The sequence below is a fragment of the Physeter macrocephalus genome, chromosome 4 (assembly GCF_002837175.3).
Source record: "Physeter macrocephalus isolate SW-GA chromosome 4, ASM283717v5, whole genome shotgun sequence".
Lineage (NCBI taxonomy): Eukaryota > Metazoa > Chordata > Mammalia > Artiodactyla > Physeteridae > Physeter > Physeter macrocephalus.
In genome coordinates, this window is record NC_041217.1 from 145,911,655 (window position 1) to 145,933,272 (window position 21,618).

A 21,618-nucleotide genomic window follows, 5' to 3' on the forward strand; every position below is an offset into this window, starting at 1 on the left:
TGGGGATTGTCTTGTGACTCTGTGTGTGTGTGTTTGTGTGTGTGTGTGTGTGTGTGACACAGAGAGAGAGAGAGAGAGACACACACAGAGACAGAGAGAGACAGAGAAAAAGAGATGGGTGGGAGAGAGGATGGTCATGATGGATGATGAGTTTTCTTTACTGTCCTCCACAGGTTTATCTTCCATTTGGGGCCATTTGGCCAGCAGGGTACACCCAAGTCTCAAACTCCAAGATTTTTACCCTAGAACAACAGAGCCTGACCTTTGCCCCACCCTACTTGGCGCTGAGCTCAGAGCGGCCACCCTATACCCCATTCCCACTGTTTAATTAACCATCAGGCTGTTTCCTGCCTAGCTCGTGTCTGGGCCAGGGCACCTGTCCCCAAAAATGGAGCAAGAGAGAGCAAAAAGGGATACCTGGGGATGGGGGGTGATAGAGAGCGTGAGTATAGTGGAGGTAGGAAGGAAGTGGATGAGACAGAGCTGAATGGGTATCATTCAGGAAGTGGGGACTGGGCTGCACGTGGAGACACAGGAACAAGGATGTCTATGGCCCTTAGGGTACTTTGTATGCAGATTCCATATCTGGGCATTTTTTGGAGAAAAGCCATCATTTTCATCAGATCACCCAACCAGTGATCCAAAGAAGTCAGGAAGATCTAAGTTAGTCATGCTAGCACCAGAAAATGGATGAGATTGTCCAGAGGAAGTGGTTGAAATAGCCCAAGGCAGAGGGCATGACATTTAAGGAATCTGTGAAGGACTTAGGTTCAAGAGAGTAAGTGTAGGACACTTGGAGAAGGGGTCTGCCTGCAGAGCCCTTGCAAAGTGAGCCTCATGAGCTCCTTATATAGAGCCTTGGCCAGGGAGGCAGGAGCTTGCTGGAACTCTGCCCTGTCACCAGCTCTGCCCTTGCCTCTCCAAGCGGTGCCTGGAGCCCCACTCGGAGATGGCGGGTGGTATGTGGCTTCAGTGTTTGCTGGAGGTAGAGATAGCGCTTGAGGTGCCACAACAGCCAGGTTGAGGAACAATTAGCTCTTAATGAGGTGGAGGAGGCCCACCCTCCTCCAGACAAATCCCTTGTAGCCTCTGTATAGGTGCCTGGGGGTGGGGTAGTGTGAGAGGCACAGAAAGGTGGTGAAGGTGGGAGGGGGCTAAGTGCTCTACCTGCCCATCCTCCCAGCAGGCTGCTGATCTGGGCCTCACAGACCAGCTCTCAGGCACTGTATTGCACTGGCTAGGTCACAGTTCCTTTTTGGATTCATGAGGGGTGATGGATCTGGGTTGCCCTAGTAAAACCTGGGAAGAGGAATCCAGAGCTCAGAGGCAAGCAAGGAGGACTGGTTTGCCTGGCTGGGCTTTGCTTGGTAGTAGACACCATATCCTCTGGCCACAGTCTCCCACCTTAGTGCTATGTCTCCTGCAGCAGCAATCAGATCTATGTCTGGGACATTCTGGCCTAAAAGTAATTCATGTTCCCATGTCAGCCAGGATCCCACCCGGCTCTGGAGTCAGATGTCCTGGACCCACATCCAGGCTCAGCTCTTCATGGGTGGTTGTGGGCCTGGAACAAGTCACTTGGCCTTTCTAGGCCCAGTTTCTGGAACATGGGGGTGGTTAAGGCTAAATAAGAGATCAAATCTATAGAGCACTGGGCAACCAAGACGGAGAGTAAATGAAATTCTTTCTGAAATCCCCAAAGCAGGGACAGCTGGGGGGCTGTGCCTGCATGAGAAGGGTAGGCAGCTTGGGTCCCCTGATGGGGGCTTCTGGAGGACTTCCCAGAGCCTAAGGAATGACCCTCTTCCATCGCCCTGGCAATATTTCTGCTCTCCCTGCCCCCACTTGGGCACAAGCTTTTTATTTTCATAGCTTTCCAGCCCAGTGCTCCTACCCAGGAGAGGGCAGTTTCAGGCCAAAGTCCTCCCACATTATAGGACTGCAGACTGGCCTGGCCCCTGCTTTCTCCCTCAGTGTCCTCTTGGCCATCCCTGTTAGGCTCCCTCCCAGGCCTGGCATCCAAATGAAGGTGAGAAATAGCCACCCACCTCCGTGCTACTTCCATTCTGCTACATTTCTAGGAGCCTTCTGAGTCAATAGCCCCACAGGAATTTGAGGCCAGTTTAGGCATGATGGGTCCCTCTCCCGAAGGATACACAAAAAGAGTCCAAATGGAAACATTTTAATGGGTTTTTGAGTTCTGAAGTGCTTTCTACACATCTGCCTGGTGACTGCTGATTTTGCATATGCTCATGCTATCGGTGCAGTGCCTTTAATTCCCCCTGTGGAGTACTGGGATCACCAAGAGCACCCCACCCCGTGGCTTGAGAGGGTATCAAGTGTTTAAGAAACAGACTGGAGGAATGGGCAAGAGGATTGGCTACCTTAGAGGCTCTGAAATAGGTGGACCCCAACCCCACCAATGGAAGGACAAGTCTGGCACAGGTTGAAGGGGGTGGTGCCTATTTGGCCCCAGGCCCACTCCGTCCCAAGTGACACTGTTAGATCCTGTCCCCACGCTGATCACTGCCTCTTCCCAGTTCCTATATGGCAGCAGCAGTGGCAGAGGCAGAAGCCGACTTACTTCAGATTGCAGTACAGATACATGGACACAATCATGGCAGCCAGCTGATGAGAAAGGAACAGGCAGAGAGGAAGAAACATGATCAGGGTCCTTAAGCTTTAGTCCCCTGGCCCCCAGACATTCGACATGAAGCTTTGTTAGAAGTCTGTCTCTTCCAGAAAGGCCTCAGACATGGGTCAAGCAGCCCTGAGCCCGTGGGGATATCCTGCCCCAACCTCCTCCCCTCCTTACCTCCAAGCCCCCAATTCCAGCTGCCACACCACCCACGGTAACTGCATTGGTTTGGATGTCATACAGAAGCTGATTGAAGCAACCCTTGGAGGGGAGAGAGCATCTATAGTCAGCAGCTGCCCCCACTCACGTTCAGCACTCCGAGGCCATTAAAGCAGCCCGATCTCCCAGGCCAACCTATACCTCTACTTTCTGGTACTGGGCCTCGACTCTAGTGCAGGGTTCCACGAATGTGCCATTGTCAAGGTCAAAGCAACAGTATTGGGGAAAGACGTTGTTCTCCTTTACATAGGGAGAGTCTTCAAAATCTGTGTAGTTGTTGAAGCCACAGCACTTGAGCTGAAGATGAGGAGAAGAGGTGGTCAGTGGGGCCTTGCTTATTTCTCCTCACCCCAAAATCTCCCCCAGCCCACCTTACCCCTTCCATGGTGGAGTTCCACACTTGGGTGAAGTCTTTTTGGGAACCGTACTCTTTCTTGATGGTGGGCACTACCATCAACGTCAGGAAGTTCTCAGCCTGGGTGGGGAAGGTCAGTGTTTAGGGCATGGTAGGGAGGGTAGCCACTGGCAGTGCTTCGCCCAGTTGTCCCCCCTTGCCCCATCCCCGCTCCTCACCATTGTGGTGTACACCAAGGCAACCACAGCAGCTGCAACCTCAGCAATGAAGATGACGAGGAGGATGAAGAAGAACTGAGTGGAGAACAGGGATCTTGAGTTTTAGGGAGAGACAGTCCCTCATGCATTCCTTGCCCTAACCCACCCCCACATGAAAACAAGTCAGGGGCCCCACTGGCTGAGGCCCCTGGAGTCCAGAGCAGGGCTTAGGGATCCCCAGGGCCTGGTGTCAAGGGTGAGGGACGCTGGGCCTTGGTTACGGGCCTGTGGAGCTGGGTTTGACACACCATCATGAGGGCACACTTGTTCTCAGTCTGGGCACCATAGCAGCCCAGGAAACCAAGAGCGAAGAGCACAGCGCCAGCTGCGATGAGGAAGTAGCCCACGTTGACAAACTGCATGGCACTGGATGATAGTGGCCCGAAGATCTTCATGAAGGATGGTCCGTCGACTGACACCCAGATGCCCACTGCCAACAGGGCCACGCCACACAGCTGAAGACAGAGAGGCAGACCTTGAAACAGTGCCATCAAGCAGCTCCCTACCACACAATTGAGTTAGGGAGATGGGAGATGAGAAACTTCCCCCTTTATTGACTATGGAGTCTAAAAACTCATCCTGTAGGGAGGAAAAACATCCTTTAGAGCCAGAAAGATGGGAGCTGGAACATCCATAGCCAGCACCAGGCTGCACACCTAGGCAGATATAAATGGGATCAGGGATTCCAGAACTAGCTGAAGGGTGGGGGGAGGGGCAAGTCTTTCCCTCACTGCTGCCAGGGTCATGCCAGATAGCTAGGGGTGAAAAAAAGTAGGTGAACATCCCCCCCAGCAGCTTCCCCCCCTCTCCATTCCCCCTTCCAGGTGCCTGGAACAACTGTCCTCTGATAGGTGGAAATGGGGGTGGGAGCCTTGAGCAGTCTCCACAGTCACCATAGCAACAGAGGCGTGGCTGAGGTTTACACCTGCTCCCAACATTGGAGAGGGCGGTGGTGAGAAGGGATACCCACCCCAAGGCCCCATTTGGCTCCCCTCCAGAACCAGCCTAGACCTCTCCTTGCCACCCAAGTGGAAACTGAGGCACCAGAGAGGGAGTACAGCCAGAGCTCTTAGAGGCTCTCTGGCTCAACCCCCAGCTCAGAGGGAATCCTGAAGCCTAGACTGGGGAGGAGGGCACTGCCCAGTTCCCACAGCTCTTAGAGCAAAGCCTTGCTGATCCAGAGCTTCAGTGGATAAATCAGCCTGACACTGCCTAGGTGTCCAGTCCCCACTTTCCGGCTATGAAAACTGAGGCTAGAACCAGGAGTGAGGTGGCAGATTGTGGGTGGATCCCAGGCATGTTTGCCCAAGGACAGAAAGCTGGGCTTTTAGCCTACAGGATCAAATTTCAAGGAGTCTGAGGCCTGCCCTGCCCAGTCTGGCAAGGCAAGGGCAACAGAGGCAGAAACCAAACCAGATTTGCCTTTAACCCCCTCGGGCCAGAGCCCCTGCTCTCCAAATCCCTGCAATCCTGTTGCCTTCTTCAGATACATGGATAAAGTCTAAGTTTCCTGAAACCAGAGGAAGCCCAAGGCACAGACCACATCGGAGTCTGAGTTTACTCACCCCCAGCCCAATTCCTCCAAATTCATCTATACTTCATGTCTCCATTTCCTCCCCTTTTACTCTCATGTGGCTCCAAGGTCTCTGGTGATATCGTGCTTAGTCATGGGCGTATCCTCCTTGACCTCCCTGATACCTCGCTCTCCTGGTTTGCTTCCTGCTGCTCTTTCTTCATTTGCTTCCTGGTGGCCATTTCTCTATTTATCCCTTGTAAGCTGAGTTTCCTGGAGTTCACTCTCCCTGAGTGCTCTCACCCCTCCCATGGCTTCAACAACCACCTGTGGGCACATGACTTTCAAATATCCTGAGCTGCAACCCCACTGGGTACACAGCTGCCTGTGAGATATCCCCCAGGTTGTTCTTGCCAGAGACGTGGTCATCATCTCCAAGATGATGTCTCCCTTGCCCCTTCTTCCATCCCTCATCCAAGGGCTTTGTCTTTTGTCCACTTTGTCCATTTCTCCCCATCTCTAGGATTCATGCGTCATTGCTCAGCTTCCTCAAACATGCCCTATACAATCTGTTCCTGGTTTTCTGAACAATATCTGATTTCATTGCCTTTGGGCCTTTCTGCATGCTTTACCATCCCCCTCACTCAGTGCAAATTCCTAGCCTCAGCTATTTCCTCCTAGAAGTCTTCTCTGACCAGGCAGGGTTCAAGCCCCTCCTATGGGCCCCTGTGCTAAGACCACGTATACTATGTCGAAACTGTCTGCCTTTCTGGCCTGCTGGACCTGAGATCCCCAAGGGCAGAGAAAGGGCTTGCTCACCTGTCACCCCAGTACTCAGCACAGAGTTTTAGGCAATGTGTTTGTTGAATGAATAAGGGCTGCTTGCAGCTGACACTCTGCTCCGATGTCTCTGGGCCTTCTGTGCTTTTGGTTCCCCATCATACAGAGGCCACTGAATTTCCTTCCACACTAGGTGACCTTGGGCAAACCCCTTCCCCTCACTGGGGCCCCAGCCTGTTAGCCTACCCTGCCCTGCTGTAAGCCTGCCTGAGCTGAAGCTTCCTGGAAGGGAGAGGATGCCCCTAACCTTCTCCACCCCAACTGTGTGGCAGCCAGGCTGCTACTGGGACCAGCACTCAGCATTTGGGGAGACTTCTGCACCTCCTCAACTTGCAGGAAGAGTCTGGGCATAGCAGTCTCCTCTTCCCCAGTTCAGGCTCTGCTCAGGTTAAGACCTACTCCTATAGGGAACCCCAAAGAGCCCATAACCCCCACACTTACAAAGATGAGCATATTGAAGAGGATCATGATGGTCTTAATGAAGCTGAAGCACTGCATGGTGGCTCCTGGGAGGCAGATGTGTGTGTTAGGACCTTGTTCCCTGCCCCCACCCCCAACCTGGGCTGACATACCAGACTCCAGCATCCTGGACTCATATAATCACCAAGCTTCTCCTGTATCTGGACTCTGACACCTCAGGACTTTTCCCAATTCCCATCCTGATGCTCCTATCCCTCTGTACTGCCCAGGCCCTCTACCAACACCTGGCACTCTGAAATCCTAACATCCCAGGTTCCTCCACTGGCACCCCAAGCCTGATTCCCATGCTACAGGGTCACTCCATGCCTTCCCTGGCACCTGGGTATCCTGGGTTTTCCACTCCCCCAGAAACCAATCCTAGACTATTCCAAGACCCTCCCCATGGCCCTTCCAGCTCTCCAAACCTGTTTCCACATTGATTTCACTTCACGGGATAGTCTCTATCCTATGCCATCACCTGTTCAGGGTTCTTGGTAGTGAGTTCTGAAAGAGGGATCTGCTGAGGCTCCAGAGGGGACTGCAGCTCCGGGGAACTGCCACTGAGTGGGCAGGCGGGGAGACGGAGCTGGCTCTCACGCAGCACTGCTCACCTGTGGGCGGGGCAGGTGCTTTAAAGGCCTCCTTCTGCCCGCCCGCCCACCCCACCCCCAGCCAGTCCGCCTCCTCCTGCCCCTCCTGCCCCCCCCACCGCTGCCTGGCGCTCCGTCCTCACAGCCCCAGCCGCCTCGGGGGTCCTCCCGGCAACGCCAGCCACGGGCAGCGCCCCTCCTGACCCGAAGAAGAGAGAGGTCTGGGGGTGGGGCAAGTGGCCCCCCAGAACTGTGTGCCCTCCACCACGGCAGTGCACAGGCGCTTCCTACCCTGCACCTGCTGATACTGTCGTACACACCCTGCATGCTCGAGGCACGCACATCTGCCCAAGCTGTATATTCACACACACATAAACACCTCCTAGTGCTCTCGAATGCACACTCACACACGCGCACACACACACTCTGAACTGTGTGGACTGACTCCCAGCAACAATCAACAGAGCAACATCTAAGGTACGTACTGAAACACTCTCTCTCTCTCTCTCTCTCACACACACACACACACACACACACACACACACACACACTCACGCAGGCATGCCCACACGTGCTTTCAAGGAAACGGCCAAGGCTTGGAGTTTTCTGCCCCCTCCTCTGAGTGGCAAACGACTCCTAATCTTCTAGTCTTTTTCTCTCCACAAAACTTCAACCCCACACCATTGTAAAGCAATTATATTCCAAAAAAGATGTTAAAAAAAAAAACCAAACCTTCAACCCATCTTTCTCCTCCCTGAGTCTTTCCTCCTCACTCTTCTCCCTCCCCACCCTTTTTCTCTCCTCAGTCCTCTCAGCACTCTGCATACACCCCTTCCATTCCTGCCAGCAGGGGGCACCATGGTCCCACAAAAGCACTGCCCCCATTCCTCCCCCCACCCCTCCCCACCAAGTTCTACAGCTCGGTAATCCCCGTCATCCTCAGTCCTTCCGGGGCTGCTGGTCCTGGAGGTCGAGGTGCTGGGAAAGTTCTGGCTTTTAAGTCACTCAGATCAAGTGCTCGAATACTGGTTCTGTTGCTTATTAGCTGTGTGACCCTAGGGGCATTTCTTAGACTTGGGTTTAAGCCTCTATTTCCTGGTCTGTATAACAGAATAGTTATGGGGTTTTCAAGTGAGATTTAAAATGAGATTTTTCTTCCCATTCTGGGACATAAGGGAATGACCACAGAGTGGAAAGTTCAGAATAAGGAGAGTCACAGCCAGAGGGGGTGTGGGATGGAAGATTTTTTTTTTTTTTTTTTTTTTTTTTTTTTTTCTGTACTTGGCCCTCTCACTGTTGTGGCCTCTCCCGTTGCGGAGCACAGGCTCCGGACGCGCAGGCTCAGCGGCCATGTCTCACACGGGCCTAGCCGCTCCGCGGCACGTGGGATCTTCTGGGACCGGGGCACGAAGCCGCGTCCCCTGCATCGGCAGGCGGACTCTCAACCACTGCGCCACCAGGGAAGCCCGGGATGGAAGATTTAAAAATTTTTTTTTTTTTTTTTTCGGTACGCGGGCTTCTCACTGTTGTGGCCTCTCCCGTTGCGGGGCACAGGCTCCGCGGCCATGGCTTACGGGCCTAGCCAGTCCGCGGCATGTGGGAATCTTCCCGGAATGGGACATGAACCCGTGTCCCCTGCATTGGCAGGCAGACTCTCAACCACTGCGCCACCAGGGAAGCCCTTATTTTGTTTTTATAATGGGAGGAGGCAGTTGAAGAGACAGGAGAGAGAGGAAGGCTGTTAACACTAACATTTGTACATATCATGTTTTAAATGCATAACTTATATAGTAAGTCTTTTTTTCCCTTTCACAACAATCTTATGAGATAAGATTCTCTTTTCGTCTGCTTTTTAAATATGGGGAAAGAGAGGCATAGAAGGTTAAGTGCACATTTTTGAATGAATGAATGCTTGCAGAATAGCAGGAGTTAAACGTCTGGGCTTTGGACCTTGGCCATCCCAGATTTGAATCCCTTCCTGCCTCTAATTGTGTGAGCCTAACTGAGCCTCAGTTTCCTTGTACAGTTGATCCTCATTATTCATGGATTCCATATCTGTGAATTTACCCACTCACTAAAAATGATTTATAACTCCAAACCAATACTCACAGCACTTTTGTGGTCATTCGTGGACATGCACAGAGCTGCCAAAAATTTGAGTTGTCTACCATGCTTGTTCTCAGCTGAGGTTGAACAAGGTGATGCTCTGCCTTGTTGTTTCAGCTCTCACAATATAAACAAGTGTTCTTTTTGCGGCCTATTTAGTGTCTGTCATGTTTTTTGCATTGTTGTGCTTTTTGTTGGTGACTTTGCTATTAAAGACTCCCTCCAGCGTAGTGCTGAAGTGCTCTGTAGTGTTCCTAAGTGCAAGAAGGCTGTGATGTGCCTTATGAAGAAAATACATGTGTTAGATAAACTTCATTCAGGCAAACGTTGGCCATTTGTTGGCCGTGAGTTCAATGTTATTGACATCAATATATTTTAAATGAAGTGGCTTTAACAGAAACACAAATAAATTAGGTTATTGTTCAGTTGACAAAATGCTGTGACCAGAGGTTAGTATGAATCTAATCCTGTATTTCTCCTGGGAGCATTGGCTCAATATTTGCTAATACAGTGTTTGTGGTGACTTTATTAGGGCTAACTACCACGAATAACAAGAATCGACTGTATGTAAAATAGGAATAATGACAGAATCTCCTTGTAGGGTTGTTATGGGATTAGATGAGATTATGTTTGTAAAGGACTTGGCACTGTGTTTGGCACATAGTAAGTACTCAATAAACATTGTTAATGTTGTTAATGTGGATGAGTGAGAAAATGAGGGAGTGATTTTTTTTACTCAGAGTTCCTTTTTCCAAGGGGCCAAGCTAAGATTTTCTGGCTCTTCGGCTGGACCCATGGAGAGAATTGTGAGGGAGCCTGACCCCTAAGGGAGGGGCTGGGGATCAGGACCTGTAATAAAGAGCATTACTCTTACACAGACTCTGTATGTCATAGAGGCCTCAGCTGCCCTGGCCAGTAGCACCATCAGGCACATGACAGAAGTTCCCTGCACCCATGGGGCCTTCTCAGCTTGTCTGTGCCCCTCGGCCCGGGGCTTGTTATTTATTTATTATTTATTTTTGGCTGAGTTGGGTCTTCGTTGTTGCGCGTGTGCTTTCTCTAGTTGTGGCGAGCGGGGGCCACTCCCCGTTGCAGTGCGCGCGTCTCTCACTGCAGTGGCCTCTCCTGCTGCGGAGCTCGGGCTCTAGGCTTGTGGGCTCCAGCAGCTGTGGCACGTGGGCTCAGTAGTTGTGGCTCACAGGCTCTAGGCACGCGGGCTTCAGTAGTTGTGGTGCACAGGCCCAGGTGCTCCACGCCATGTGGGATCCTCCCCGACAAGGGCTTGAACCCATGTCCCCTGCATTGGCAGGCGGACTCCCAACCACCGCGCCACCAGGGAAGCCCGGCCCCGGGGCTTAATTTCCCCCTACCGGAGGCCAGGTATGGGCTGGCCTCGGCTCTGGTTTCCCAGGATGTTCAAGTGTAGCCACAGAAGGTACCGGCAGAAATCCCAAGGCCCAGCTGCCACCACTGCAGCCACCAATCTTGCCACCATGGCCACGGATATCAACGACACCCACACTGCCACCACCAGGGTGTGGATCCTTCTACCGCAAAGTTAGCCGAGGGCCCTGAGCCAGGGTGGGGGGTGGGAAAAACAGGGCCACTCAAGTTTTCCCCACATTAGCCCTGTGCAGGCACTGTAGGGGACACACCTGCTGTGAATTATCACCCCAAAAGTATGGTGGGGTCTTGATGGCAGGCATCCCAAAGGCTGAGAACCTTAACGGAGGATGTATTGGCTGGAAGTGGAGGGCCTGGGGAAACGGGAGAATCTAAGAGCAGTGGAGCTTCCAGAACTTCTGCCTTCCTCACACTCTTCCCTCTCCTTCCTCTCCTCAGTACTGAGACACCTTTGTCAACCTGGCAGCTTTCTGATCCTCTAGAAATGCCCAGAAACTAGTCCAGAAGCTTGGGTGGCTCCGGACCTGCATCTCCTAAGGGCCACGGGTGGTAAACAGCAGACAAATAACAATCCTTTCTGCTCCAACTCTTTACTCCACTCCAAGGTGTTTCCAGCTGACTATGTAGGGTATGAGGGCAGGGTTGGGACTGAATGCTCCCAGGGATAGGCTTCAGCGACAGCAGCAGGCCTCACAGTAAAACAGTGGAAGGACAGAACAAGGTCAGCAACACACACCGTCTTTGGCCTCAGCTTTTGATCTGCCCTACGAGGTGGGGGAACTTCCTGCCTTGCACTCCCATCTGCACAGGGAAAAGGATCTCCGGAAACATCTTGGAAGGTATAAGAAGCCAGATCCTTGGAGAGGGAGGTAGAGGCACAGATCAGAAAAGGATAGCATGAAAGACAGATTTCACTGCTCCAGTGTAAACCATGAGTGCCTGAGTGAGAGGTGTATGTGGCTCTGTGTGCCTGTTATGGTCAGTGTTTGTGAGACCAAGAGGATGGGGATATAAGCAGACATGTGGCTGAACTTGCCTTTGCAAAGAATGTGCCTCTGTTGCCAGCTGTGTGTGTCAAGGTGTGTTTGTGAGCGTATGAGCGGGTCGGAGAGAGAGGCATCATCTCCACGAAGAGGAATGAAGGTCAGGAGGCGTGTGCGGGCGGCCGGAAGGAGGAGAGCGTCAGCTTCTGAGGGGGGTGTACCATCTTCAGCCTCCCAGCCATTCTCTGAGGTTGGTATTTTCCAGGACTAACAGCTTAGCTGGGGTGTCTGGGCGTGGGGTGAGACTGAGTTAGAGTCCAGAAAGTGGGACTCAGGCCTGGGGATTTTCCACTTGGATTTCCGCATGTGTGCCCATGTGTCATCGGCTGTAACTGGGTTTACGTGGGGTGTGTCTCCATGGAGTTGTGTCTCAGTGGCAGGAAACATTGTGAGGGACTGTGTCTCTAAGGTGTCACTTTATGCACAAGTTAGTGTGTGTCCCAATGTCCTGAGGTCTGGCTCCAGTTCCAGGGCTCCCTTCCTTGAGGGTTGGGGGTGGGAGTGAACACTGAGACCTTTGGCCTGGCCCCCTGGGAAGCCTGTGAGGAGAAAATGAATTCTGTCTGCTTTCATCCACTCCAAGGCTTGCCAGAGACTGGGACCCTGAGAGGAGGAGGGGGGCAGAGAATTCACTGACACATCATGTCCAGACAGCACTGGCGGAGGCTGAGGCTTCTCAGGGTTTAGGGAGAAGGTGCTGAACCCCAGTCAGAGCTGGAAGCTAGCTAGGCTAGTGCCCAAAGCCCACAGGGGGGCCCACACATATAAAGACACATGACAGGAACACATGCCGACATGTAAATACAACTGGACTCACAGATACACAATGCAACAAATTCACACATGCATACAAGTACATGCCTATAAACTGATATATGCACTGCCACAAATGCATATAATCCTCTCCACACAACACATGTAACAACACATACACATGCCTACAAATGAGCACACACACAAACATGCATGCTCCTAGACACGGCACACAAGCATATAGACAGACACTTGCAATCACACTCATGCAAACCCAGGTACACACACATACATGCATGCAAACACTCGCCAGACTTCCCTGCCCCTGCGGCCCTGGGACCCAGAAGAGCCTCCCTCCCCTATATGAGTGTATGTGTGTGTTTGTGTGCAAGCGCATGCATGCATGCATGCCCACACTTGTGTCTGTGTGTATCTGGGTCTGTGAGAGTGTGTGTGCATTTGTGTGTGTGTGTGTGTGTGTGTGTGTGAGTGAGCGGGGTGCTGAGCTGCGGGAACCCGATGACATCAGCTCTTCTGGCTATTTTTAGCTCCCTCTGCAATGATGGCTGCTTCACTGCCCCTCCCCCTCCCAGGTTGGTTCCCATCTCTCCTCCCCCTTCAGGCTCCCAGAGGCAGCCGCAGCCAGTGGGCACCCACCACCCCAGTCTAGGTGGCCCCCTGGTTGACCGACTACAGTTCATTCTCTCTCACCAGAGCCATAGTTCCCTGGAAGCTGAGAACACCGGGCTCCCAAGCCAGAGGAGGCTTGGGCAGTATGGCAGCCCAGAGAAGGGGCCTGGGTTAGGTGAGCTGACCTGGCCCGTCTCCAGCCCCTAGGGCACCTCTCCTTCTGCTTTTCAATCTGAAACTGTGTCTTGGTCAGTAGTGCCTGCTGTGTGCCAGGGAGGATGCCAAGTTCTGGGGACAGAGCAGTGAACATGACAGTGGGCGTTCTTCCTGGCTGGAGTTATGGCTCCGTGGGAGACAGACAGGAAACAGAGCACACAGGCACCGCCCTGGACCGCGGCGAGGGCTCTGAAAATTGGTAACGAGGGGATTTAGTCTGGGATGATGGTCTCTGTCTCTCACAGAGGTGATCTGAGGGAACCAGAGGGGCACTCCCTTTACCTTGCACCTCGCACCCCAACAACCACACCTCCAGAATCCCACAGAGTACTGCTTCTTTCTCACACCCCACTCTCTGCTCCCAGCACTGCAGCAGCCCACCATCCAAGTGGTGGCCCACCGCTATTTGTGTCTCTCTTTTCTTTGGAGCTTCCCCACAGTCGATCCCCAGGAAGCAGTCCAGTGTTTCCCATCTATAGATGAGAAAACTGAGGACCAGAGAGGGGTAGTGCTGGACCACATCCCTCAATGCCCAGGGAGCAGCCCAGGCGAGATGGCAGGCAGGTGGAGGGGGAAGTGGTGGTGGCACTGGTGTAGAAGGAGCAGGGATGAGGTCAGGAGGTGGGAGAGGGGAGGACCGCAGCCTGAGGGGCTCGTGCCTGGAGGAGGGCTTCCTGCTCTACCCAGCCAGGGCAACTGCTGGAAAATCGGGTTTGGCAGCTTCAGCTAAGCCGCAGGGCTGGAGGAGTGGTCCAGACCATACCAGGGAGGTGGCCTGGAGGTGGACCCATCCTCTAGCATGGAGTCTGGCCAAATAGTCTCATCGCGGGAGCATTTTATAATACTGGGGCCCTTTGGAGTATGTGGAAAATAGCTCTGGGCTGAAGTCAGGAGCCCAGAGTTTCAGTCATTGTTTTGCCCCAGACCCCGGTGTGATCCTTAGAAAGTCCTGCCCCCTTTCTTGGCCTTAGTGCGCCCTTCCGGGAAGGAGCTCTAGAGGATCAGTTTTCCCACCCCCAACTCCTGCCCTCCGTGTTTTCCTGGGAGTCTGACTTAGGCACAGGAACACAAAGCCAGTGGGTAGGGGCTGACCAGACAGCCTCTAGGGCGCCAGGCTGGAGGTCCCTTGTCACCAATGGATCAATGGCCGGAAGCCCAGCTCCAGCCCCACAATGCAATACCGGTCACCCCACCCTTACCAGTGCCCTCACCCCCACCCACACTTCCGGCCTCTGTTCCTTCCTCACCTTCAGGGAAAGCTGCAGGGCTCCCTAGGGAATCTCCCATATCTCCTCCACTGGCTCCCTGCCCTGTGCTTAACCCTCCCCCTCTGCCCATTTGGCCAGGCCAGTCTCCCAGTCAACTTTCTTTTCCTGGACCCGCAGGCAGTCCAGGGAGGAAAGGAAGCTGGGTGGGAGGGCTGTAAATGAGGCTGCTTTTCCTGCTACCCTCAGATACTGGAGGCTAAATAAGGGCCTTGGGGGAGGCAGGTGGACTGAATGCATGGGCCTAAGACTGGGCTGCCCTGGGCATATCCCACCCCAGGCAGCCCCAGGGGAGGTAGGAGTGCTACCCTTCACCTGTCCAGCCATCTTCTTCCTCTGCCTTCAGCGAATTCAGAGAAAAGGGCCTAGAGCTGAGACTTGCATCCTCTGGAGAACAAATACAGAAATCCAGGCCAAGTGAATCCTGACTGTTGTCACCATGTCAATGACAAATTCATGAAACACAAAAATCATAAAATTCTGGATGCATAGAATCCATAGTCGCAGAATCTTAGCATCACAGAATTCTAGCATGGTGCAATCTGAGTTACAGAATCTTAGAAATACAGAATTCTGACATCACTGAGTCCCAGATGACAAGGTTAGCATATCCTTGAGGTGGAAGTCTTGAGAAGTCAATTAGTAAAGGGTGGATGTCTAAACCAGGGGATTCCCCACTGGAGATGCGCACAGGATTTCTCACATGAACACGAAGAAGGAGGCAGAGCCTGGGACACATGAGCTTAGTTAGGGTGAGGTAACACACCTGCGATAAACCAGACAGAAGACAGACCTCTTTCATAAGAACACATTCCTGGTTCCTGAGGATGGGAGGAGTGGGGTGGCAGTGAGGAGAGAGAGGGGAACTATATAAACAAAGAAAATGTAACCTGAAGAAAAAATCATCAAGTAGCACAATACACTGGCCCTAATGCGTCCAACTTCCACAGGATTGGGGTTAACATCAGCCCAGGACATTTTCAACGGTTAGTAGGTTAGTAAGACTCTTTATCACATTAGAATGGTGACCCATGGCTGGCTTTTTTTTTTTTTTTTTTTGGTCAGAAAGGTACCAAACAGAAAAAAGTCTATATACTACACTTTTCTTGGGGCTGCTGGCAGGAGCAGCCTCTCTCCAAAGGCATGCTGAACCTGGAGCAACATGGTGTACACCAAAGCCAGCTTGTGGGGTGGGGTTCAGAGCCCCCAGCTAGGCCCTGGTATGGGGCTTTGTGGAGGGCATCTGTCTGGGGTGGTGTCTGTTGGGGGCGGGCATCTCTATGGAAGGAGCCAAGTTTGAGGCAGCACTTTGTATGGGGACCCTTGTCTGATTATGGGGTTGGTTACTCAGTAAACAACAGGGATATTTACTTAGTATTTCTGGGAAACTACTGCAAACTCAGGAACCCAGAAGGAGCAGCTCCAGAGAAAGGCAAATGCCAGGATCTGCTGTGCATGAGAAATGGGGCAATGTCAGCTGGAAATCCTCTTGCTCGGCTGCCTGTCCTTGGATTCAGCTCAAAACCTCAGCCTCGACCTCTACCCACAACCCCATTTGCCTCCCTCTCCCTGCCTGCCTTCTGTTCTACCTACCTACACCTGCTGTGTGACCTTTGGCAAATGCTGTCCCCTCTCTAGGCCCCAAACCTCCTTTGCTCTTTTTTGAAGTCTATAATTGGGTCCTAAGTGAAGCTTTTAGTACTTTATAGTTCCGCTTTTGTCCAGATCAGTTTCAACTTCAGATATCTCCATTCTCAGCTTCCAGAGAAAGTGTCTGGAAGCGTCAGGGGAGAATGCAGGGAATAGGGAATAGAAATAATGCTCACATTTGACATGCTATATGTGTCAATGCCCATGATGAGTGTTTTTATAAATCGTATACAATGCCCACAACCACCCTGTGTATATAAATCATTGCTCCCATTTTATAGATGAAGGAACTGAGGTTCAAGGAGGGTAAATAACATGCCTCAAATCATTCAGTAGGGAGCAACAGAAGCGGAATCTCAACCAGGTCTGTCTTAATTCTGAGTGCTGTGGTTTCAGATTAGCATTATTTCATGTGGCTTCAATAGGTAAAAGGAAAGCCCATGGATGGGAGTTTCAGGGAGAAGTGGTCTCTCTGGCTGGATCTGAAAGGTGATGAGTTGCACTTAGAAAAGTTTGCAGGGCTTCCCTGGTGGCACAGTGGTTAAGAATCCGCCTGCCAAGGCAGGGGACACAGGTTCGAGCCCTGGTCCGGTAAGAGCCCACATGCTGCGGAGTGGCTAAGCCCATGAGCCACAACCACTGAGCCTGCGCTCTAGAGCCCGCAAGCCACAACTACTGAGCCCACGCACCTAGAGCCCGTGCTCTGCAACAAGAGAAGCCACCACAATGAGAAGCATGCACACCGCAACAAAGAGTAGACTCCGCTCGCCACGAAAGCCTGCACGCAGCAACGAAGACCCAGCACAGGCAAAAATAAATAAATAAATAAATTTATTTTTAAAAAAGAAGAAAAGTTTGCAGGACTGACAGCTCATGCTGTGAAAAAAGCTGAACTGAGGCTCCTTCTCTTGGGAACCCCTGGGTATCCTGAGCTCAGACTGGAGATAGCTGGGCTGGGCTGAGTGTGAGGAGGTTGGCTTGGAGAGTGGGGTGGTCCTGGTCTGATCTTTAGGGTGTTGAGAGGCTGCTGTCACTGTTCCTGGAGATAGTGTGTGTGCATGTTGCGGAGGGTCTGTGAATGTGGGCTTCTTCGCTTTCTGGGATGGGCTAGCCTCTGCCACCTGAAGCTGGAGCTGGTTGACAGGCCTTTGGGGCCTGGGGCAGGGGACCTTCCAGCTGGGATAGCATGGTGTGTTGGCACTAGTCTCACTGCCTTGAGGGTCCTGGCACCTTTTGGTTCCCTAAGACTCAGCAACCTTGCACAGCTGCCTCAGTTAACTGGCTCAAAGGAAGTGGAAGGATTTCAGATGAACACCTAACACCCGCCCTGTCCAAGGCTGGGTCATCACAGGGGGGCTGGGAAATCAGGAAGTCACTGTCTCACAGGGTCAGGACTGGAGGCACCCCGGCGGGGGGTGGGGGAGGGGGAGGGCAGTCATCTCTTCCAGATCCTTCACTGTAAGGGTGAGGAAAGAGTTTGAGGTCCAGAAAGAGAACAGGATTTGCCAAAGATTGCTTGGTAGACACACCAAGAGAGATGTCAGGGCTAAAAGAGAGGTTCAGACTTTGTATACTGGGAGCTTAGAGAGGCAGGGGCACAGACTCCTAAAGGCTTCATCAAAAATGCATACATGGGGGGCTTCCCTGCTGGTGCAGTGGTTGGGAGTCCGCCTGCCGATGCAGGGGACGCGGGTTCGTGCCCTGGTCCGGGAGGATCCCACATGCCGCGGAGCGGCTGGGCCCGTGAGCCATGGCCGCTGAGCCTGTGCATCCGGAGCCTGTGCTCCGCAACGGGAGAGGCCACAACAGTGAGAGGCCGGCATACTGGAAAAAAAAAAAAAAATGTATACGTGGTTTTAAAGCTGGGCTTAAAGAAAGGACAACTTTTTAGCTGATGCAAAGGGATAAAAGACTTTTCCTGGCTGAGAAACACCATGAGCAACGGCCTAGAGGGGACACTGATTGGCTATGTGGGATATAAATTGCCCTACAAGGCTAGCCCATGTGGTTGGAATAGAAGTCTGATGGGCAATAGTATAAGCCAGGGTCAGGACTTGAGGTCAGGACTGTCTGTGCTCTGTGAGTAGTCACAGAGGTGGAGGCCGCAGGGATCCAGGGCCCCGAGGTGGTTGGTATGGCAGTCTGAGGAAGACCAGGGCTCGGAGAGTCTTAGCAGCAGGGGTGAGGGTCTGCTGGACTCTCACCATCCCAGGGCCCGGTCTGTTTCCTCCAATCCTAGGCTCTGCCCTGACCTCCCTCGACAGGACCCAGGCCCAGCGTGAGGTCGGGCCCAGCTAAGGGGAGAAGATTACACCCCGGTAGCTGCCTTCCCGCCCCAGGTTTTCCGGCCAGTGCGCACACCTCCTCCCTTCAGCAGCTTCCCGATCCCGCCACTGCGGGCGGGGTGGTGGACGGGAGAGGGAAGTCCTCGGCTTTAGGGCTTTGGCTGCTGCGAGCCCTCCCAGTGCTGCTGTGATGCAAATCCGCTCCGGATTTATTCCCGGACGTTCTTCCGTAAAGCGGGACGCGCCCGGCGCCAGAGCTTGGCTGGACGTGCCTCCCCCGGCCCTGACCCAAGGGCGACAGGGCCTAGAACTGGGCGGGGGTGCCTTCCCCGCTAGCTCGGAGATAGGGGTGGTGTTGGGAGTACGGGTGCTGGGCCGCGGCGGCTCCGGCCTGGGGGCGGGGCTGTAATTAACCCGCCGGAACGCCAACGCCGGGTGTGGAGCCGGAAGCAGTGGTCTGGAAGACCAGCAAGAACCCGACTAGGAGTGTAGGGAATGGGGAGCAGCTTGGGCAGGATGAAATCAGGTCCGGGCCTGAGGGTTTTGGTGGAGCGATATGAAGGTTTAGGGCTGGGGAGCGTGTATAGCGCTGGAGATCGTGGGGTGGAAGACGAGGCGGAATACCCGGGCCTGTGAGGGGCCGCTGCAATCCCGGCAGGGAAGCCAAAGCTGGAGTTACACCTCGGAAGCCTGAGAGCCTGACACTACTGGGAGGGTGGAGGAGAGGACAGACGGGAGTAGGAGTGCTGGGTGCTGGGGCTCCAGCTTCAGGAAGCAGACCTGAAGGAATGGTGTGAGCAGTTTATAAGGAAACGCTAGCCAAATCAGGATGTATGTATAGGCATAGGGAGATGGCATCTATTGAGTGCATACTGCATGCCACACCAAGGATATTCAACAAATTGACAAAAAGAGGAGTGCGTCTTCGCTGTTTTCTTGTTACTTTTATAACCAGAAAAGGACACAACAGCTTTTTATTTTTTAAAAAAATAATAAAATAAACAGACCTAGTTTTGAGCCCTGCTAAGCCACTTACTGTTTGGCCTTGGAAAATTTGCTTTAACTTCTACAAACCTTTTCTTATCTGTAAAATAATAATAGGAGAACCTAGGCCCAGGGTTTGTGGATTTGTTTGAGGATTAAATGAGTTAGGACAGCAAAGGTGCTTAGAACAGTGTTCAGCAAGTGGTAGCAATGAAAGCTACTTAGCCTAGTTTGGAGGTGAGGGTGGGGATGGGGAGCAAAAAGTCTTCTGGAAGAGTGGAAATCGGAGCTGAGTCTTAGAATATGAGTAGCAGCTTGTCTGTGGAAGAGGGAGAAGAGAAGAATGTTAATGACAGAGGGGACAGCATGAGTAAAAACAGGCGGGGAGAAACAGGACAGTGAATTTGCGGGAAACGGGGAGGCATGAGGCAGGCAGTGGAAAGAGATGAGATTAGAAAGGTGAGCTGGGGCCAGACTGGGGCAAGGTGGGGCTCAAAGTTACGGAGGCCGGTTTCCCTTCTGAGAGCTGTTGAGTTTTCATCGGAGGCAGGAGGAGATAGGCTCCCACTGGGGCAGTGTGGGCACAAAGAGACCTGTGAGGAGGAGGATAATGGCACGAACTATGCGGCAGCCCTGGGGTGGAAAAAAGTGGATGGATTTGGGAGAGGTAGGAGCGACAGGACTTGGTGATAGATTGAATAAGAGGCATATCTTGATTTCTAACTTGGGTTTCCAGGTTGCTGCTATTCTCTGAGACAGGGATCGGGAAGAGTAAAACATTTGAGGGGAAGCTGAATTCAGTGTTGGACATGCCTTTGACCACACCCCTGGACAGACCCTCAATAATTGAGGTCCTTTCGTCCCACCTGGCAATTCCTCTGTCCAGAAGATGGGAGGGGTATCATTAGCACTGCTGGCTGGCTGTTCCCTGGCTGCGGCTGGCTGGAGGTCTGGGTGGGGAGGCTGGGCTGGGGGTGCTGCTACCACTGGGCCGGGTCTGGCAAGTGTTCCTTTGTGGTTCTGGATTGCTAGGCAGTTTCTTTGGGCACAGTCATGTTATAGGAACTCAAGAACTGAGTTGTCTGATCGTTCCCAAAGAGAGTCCCTGGAGGGGGCCAGTGCTCTGTGCTGTGGAGATTACTGTGTCAATTTTATAGCTCAGGAAACTGAGGCTCAGAAATTGAGTGACAGAACAAAGGTCACTGGTAGTGAACAAAGGTCTGTGTGATGTCTTCTCACAGTTCCAGCTGCCGCATCATCAGTGGTGACATTTGTTCTAAGAGGGGCAGGGAAAGCACCAGAGCCATGGCTCCTTGGGGGAGAAATGCAATCTAGAGGGGTTCAGGGGGATTGGGAGAGGAGGCAGGGAAAGCTTCCTGGAGGTGGTGGAATTTGTGAGGTCATAGAAGCGCAATCTTGTTTTCTGTCTTCCCAGCCAGCAATCATTAACAATCAGCCGTTGCCTGCCGTGAGGGAGACCTTGTCATCTAAGGGACCTCTAGGTAGAATGTGTCCACAGAGCCCAAAAAGTGGCAGGCTGGAATTCCTGCAGGCATTTCAGGCCTGAAATGGAGGCACTTCTACCTCGGTCTCTGGCATCCGTCAACCTGAGCATCCCTTCTGCACAGGCACTTCACTGGCAGCTGGAATCCCAGTGCCTATTCATTTTCATATCAGGGTTCAGCACAGGTTTCTGTTCTGTTCCCAGGTTTTGTTTTACTTAAAAAAAAATCGTGTGATGAAGTGACGGGTTATTTCTAAGGGAGGACTGACAATTACAAGAAAAACTGATCTTTCTGTGGATGACTGGGGAAAAGTTTTAAGATACAAAAAAACATTGCTAACCTTCATCTGTCACTCATTAAGTGTTTTTTCCAGGTGTCCAAATAACTGCCATGGTAAGGGGGTGGCTGCATTTTAGGAGCTGAGAAGGGGTAACTTTCCCAAACAATGTTTAAGTAATATTTGATCATTGTAGAAAATACAAGTAAAAAGAAAATAAAAAAATAAAGCATCCATTAAGAGAGAACTACTGCTAACATTTTAAAGTATTTCCTTTTTTTTTCATTTCTGGGCATTTCTGGTTTTCTTTTACATGGTTAATATACTGCATAGATAATTTTGTGTCTTGCTTTTATTTATTTATTTATTTATGCCTGCGTTGGGTCTTCATTGCTGTGCGCAGGCTTCCTCTAGTTGCAGCCAGCAGGGGCTACTCTTTGTTGCAGTGCTTGGGCTTCTCATTGTGGTGGCTCCTCCTGTTGCAGAGCACAGGCTCTAGGTGTGTGGTGCACGGGCTTAGTTGCTCCGTGGCATGTGAGATCTTCCCGGACCAGGGCTTGAACCCGTGTCCCCTGCATTGGCAGGCGAATTCTTCACAACTGCGCCACCAGGGAAATCCCGTGTCTTGC

At 52.3% G+C, this 21,618-nt stretch overlaps 2 protein-coding genes across 3 annotated transcripts; one reads left to right on the forward strand and one right to left on the reverse strand.

Moving 5' to 3' along the window:
* Positions 1-2,176: 2,176 nt before the first annotated feature.
* Positions 2,177-7,773, reverse strand: TSPAN1 (tetraspanin 1). 2 transcript variants are annotated; one of them, XM_007130500.2, is made up of 7 exons: positions 6,264-7,773; positions 3,718-3,924; positions 3,431-3,505; positions 3,234-3,332; positions 2,999-3,154; positions 2,816-2,899; positions 2,177-2,628 (listed from the first exon to the last, which is right to left on the reverse strand). In XM_007130500.2, the coding sequence occupies exons 1-7, from the start codon at positions 6,405-6,407 to the stop codon at positions 2,581-2,583; spliced, it is 813 nt and encodes a 270-aa protein (XP_007130562.1). In that variant the 5' UTR covers positions 6,408-7,773; the 3' UTR covers positions 2,177-2,580. The 2 variants fall into 2 exon arrangements, with proteins under 2 accessions (XP_007130562.1, XP_028345223.1); XM_028489422.1 differs by lacking the exon at positions 2,177-2,628 and having other exon boundaries at positions 2,639-2,899.
* P3R3URF (PIK3R3 upstream open reading frame) lies at positions 7,730-10,863 on the forward strand. The gene is made up of 3 exons (XM_028488201.1): positions 7,730-7,794; positions 10,314-10,534; positions 10,820-10,863. The coding sequence occupies exons 1-3, from the start codon at positions 7,730-7,732 to the stop codon at positions 10,861-10,863; spliced, it is 330 nt and encodes a 109-aa protein (XP_028344002.1).
* Positions 10,864-21,618: the final 10,755 nt, after the last annotated feature.

Excerpts from the sequence above, each read along its gene's own strand:
- TSPAN1 (XM_028489422.1), bottom strand. The coding sequence starts at position 6,407 with ATGCTGGAGTCTGGTATGTCAGCCCAGGTTGGGGGTGGGGGCAGGGAA. Across the intron at positions 3,155-3,233 it reads GGAACTCCACCATGGAAGGG|CTCAAGTGCTGTGGCTTCAA; the intron begins GTAAGGTGGGCT and ends CCTCATCTTCAG. Across the intron at positions 2,900-2,998 it reads CCCAGTACCAGAAAGTAGAG|GGTTGCTTCAATCAGCTTCT; the intron begins GTATAGGTTGGC and ends CTCCCCTCCAAG.
- P3R3URF (XM_028488201.1), top strand. The coding sequence starts at position 7,730 with ATGGTCCCACAAAAGCACTGCCCCCATTCCTCCCCCCACCCCTCCCCA. Across the intron at positions 7,795-10,313 it reads CCACCAAGTTCTACAGCTCG|GGAAGCCCGGCCCCGGGGCT; the intron begins GTAATCCCCGTC and ends CCGCGCCACCAG. Across the intron at positions 10,535-10,819 it reads GTGGATCCTTCTACCGCAAA|TACTGAGACACCTTTGTCAA; the intron begins GTTAGCCGAGGG and ends TCCTCTCCTCAG.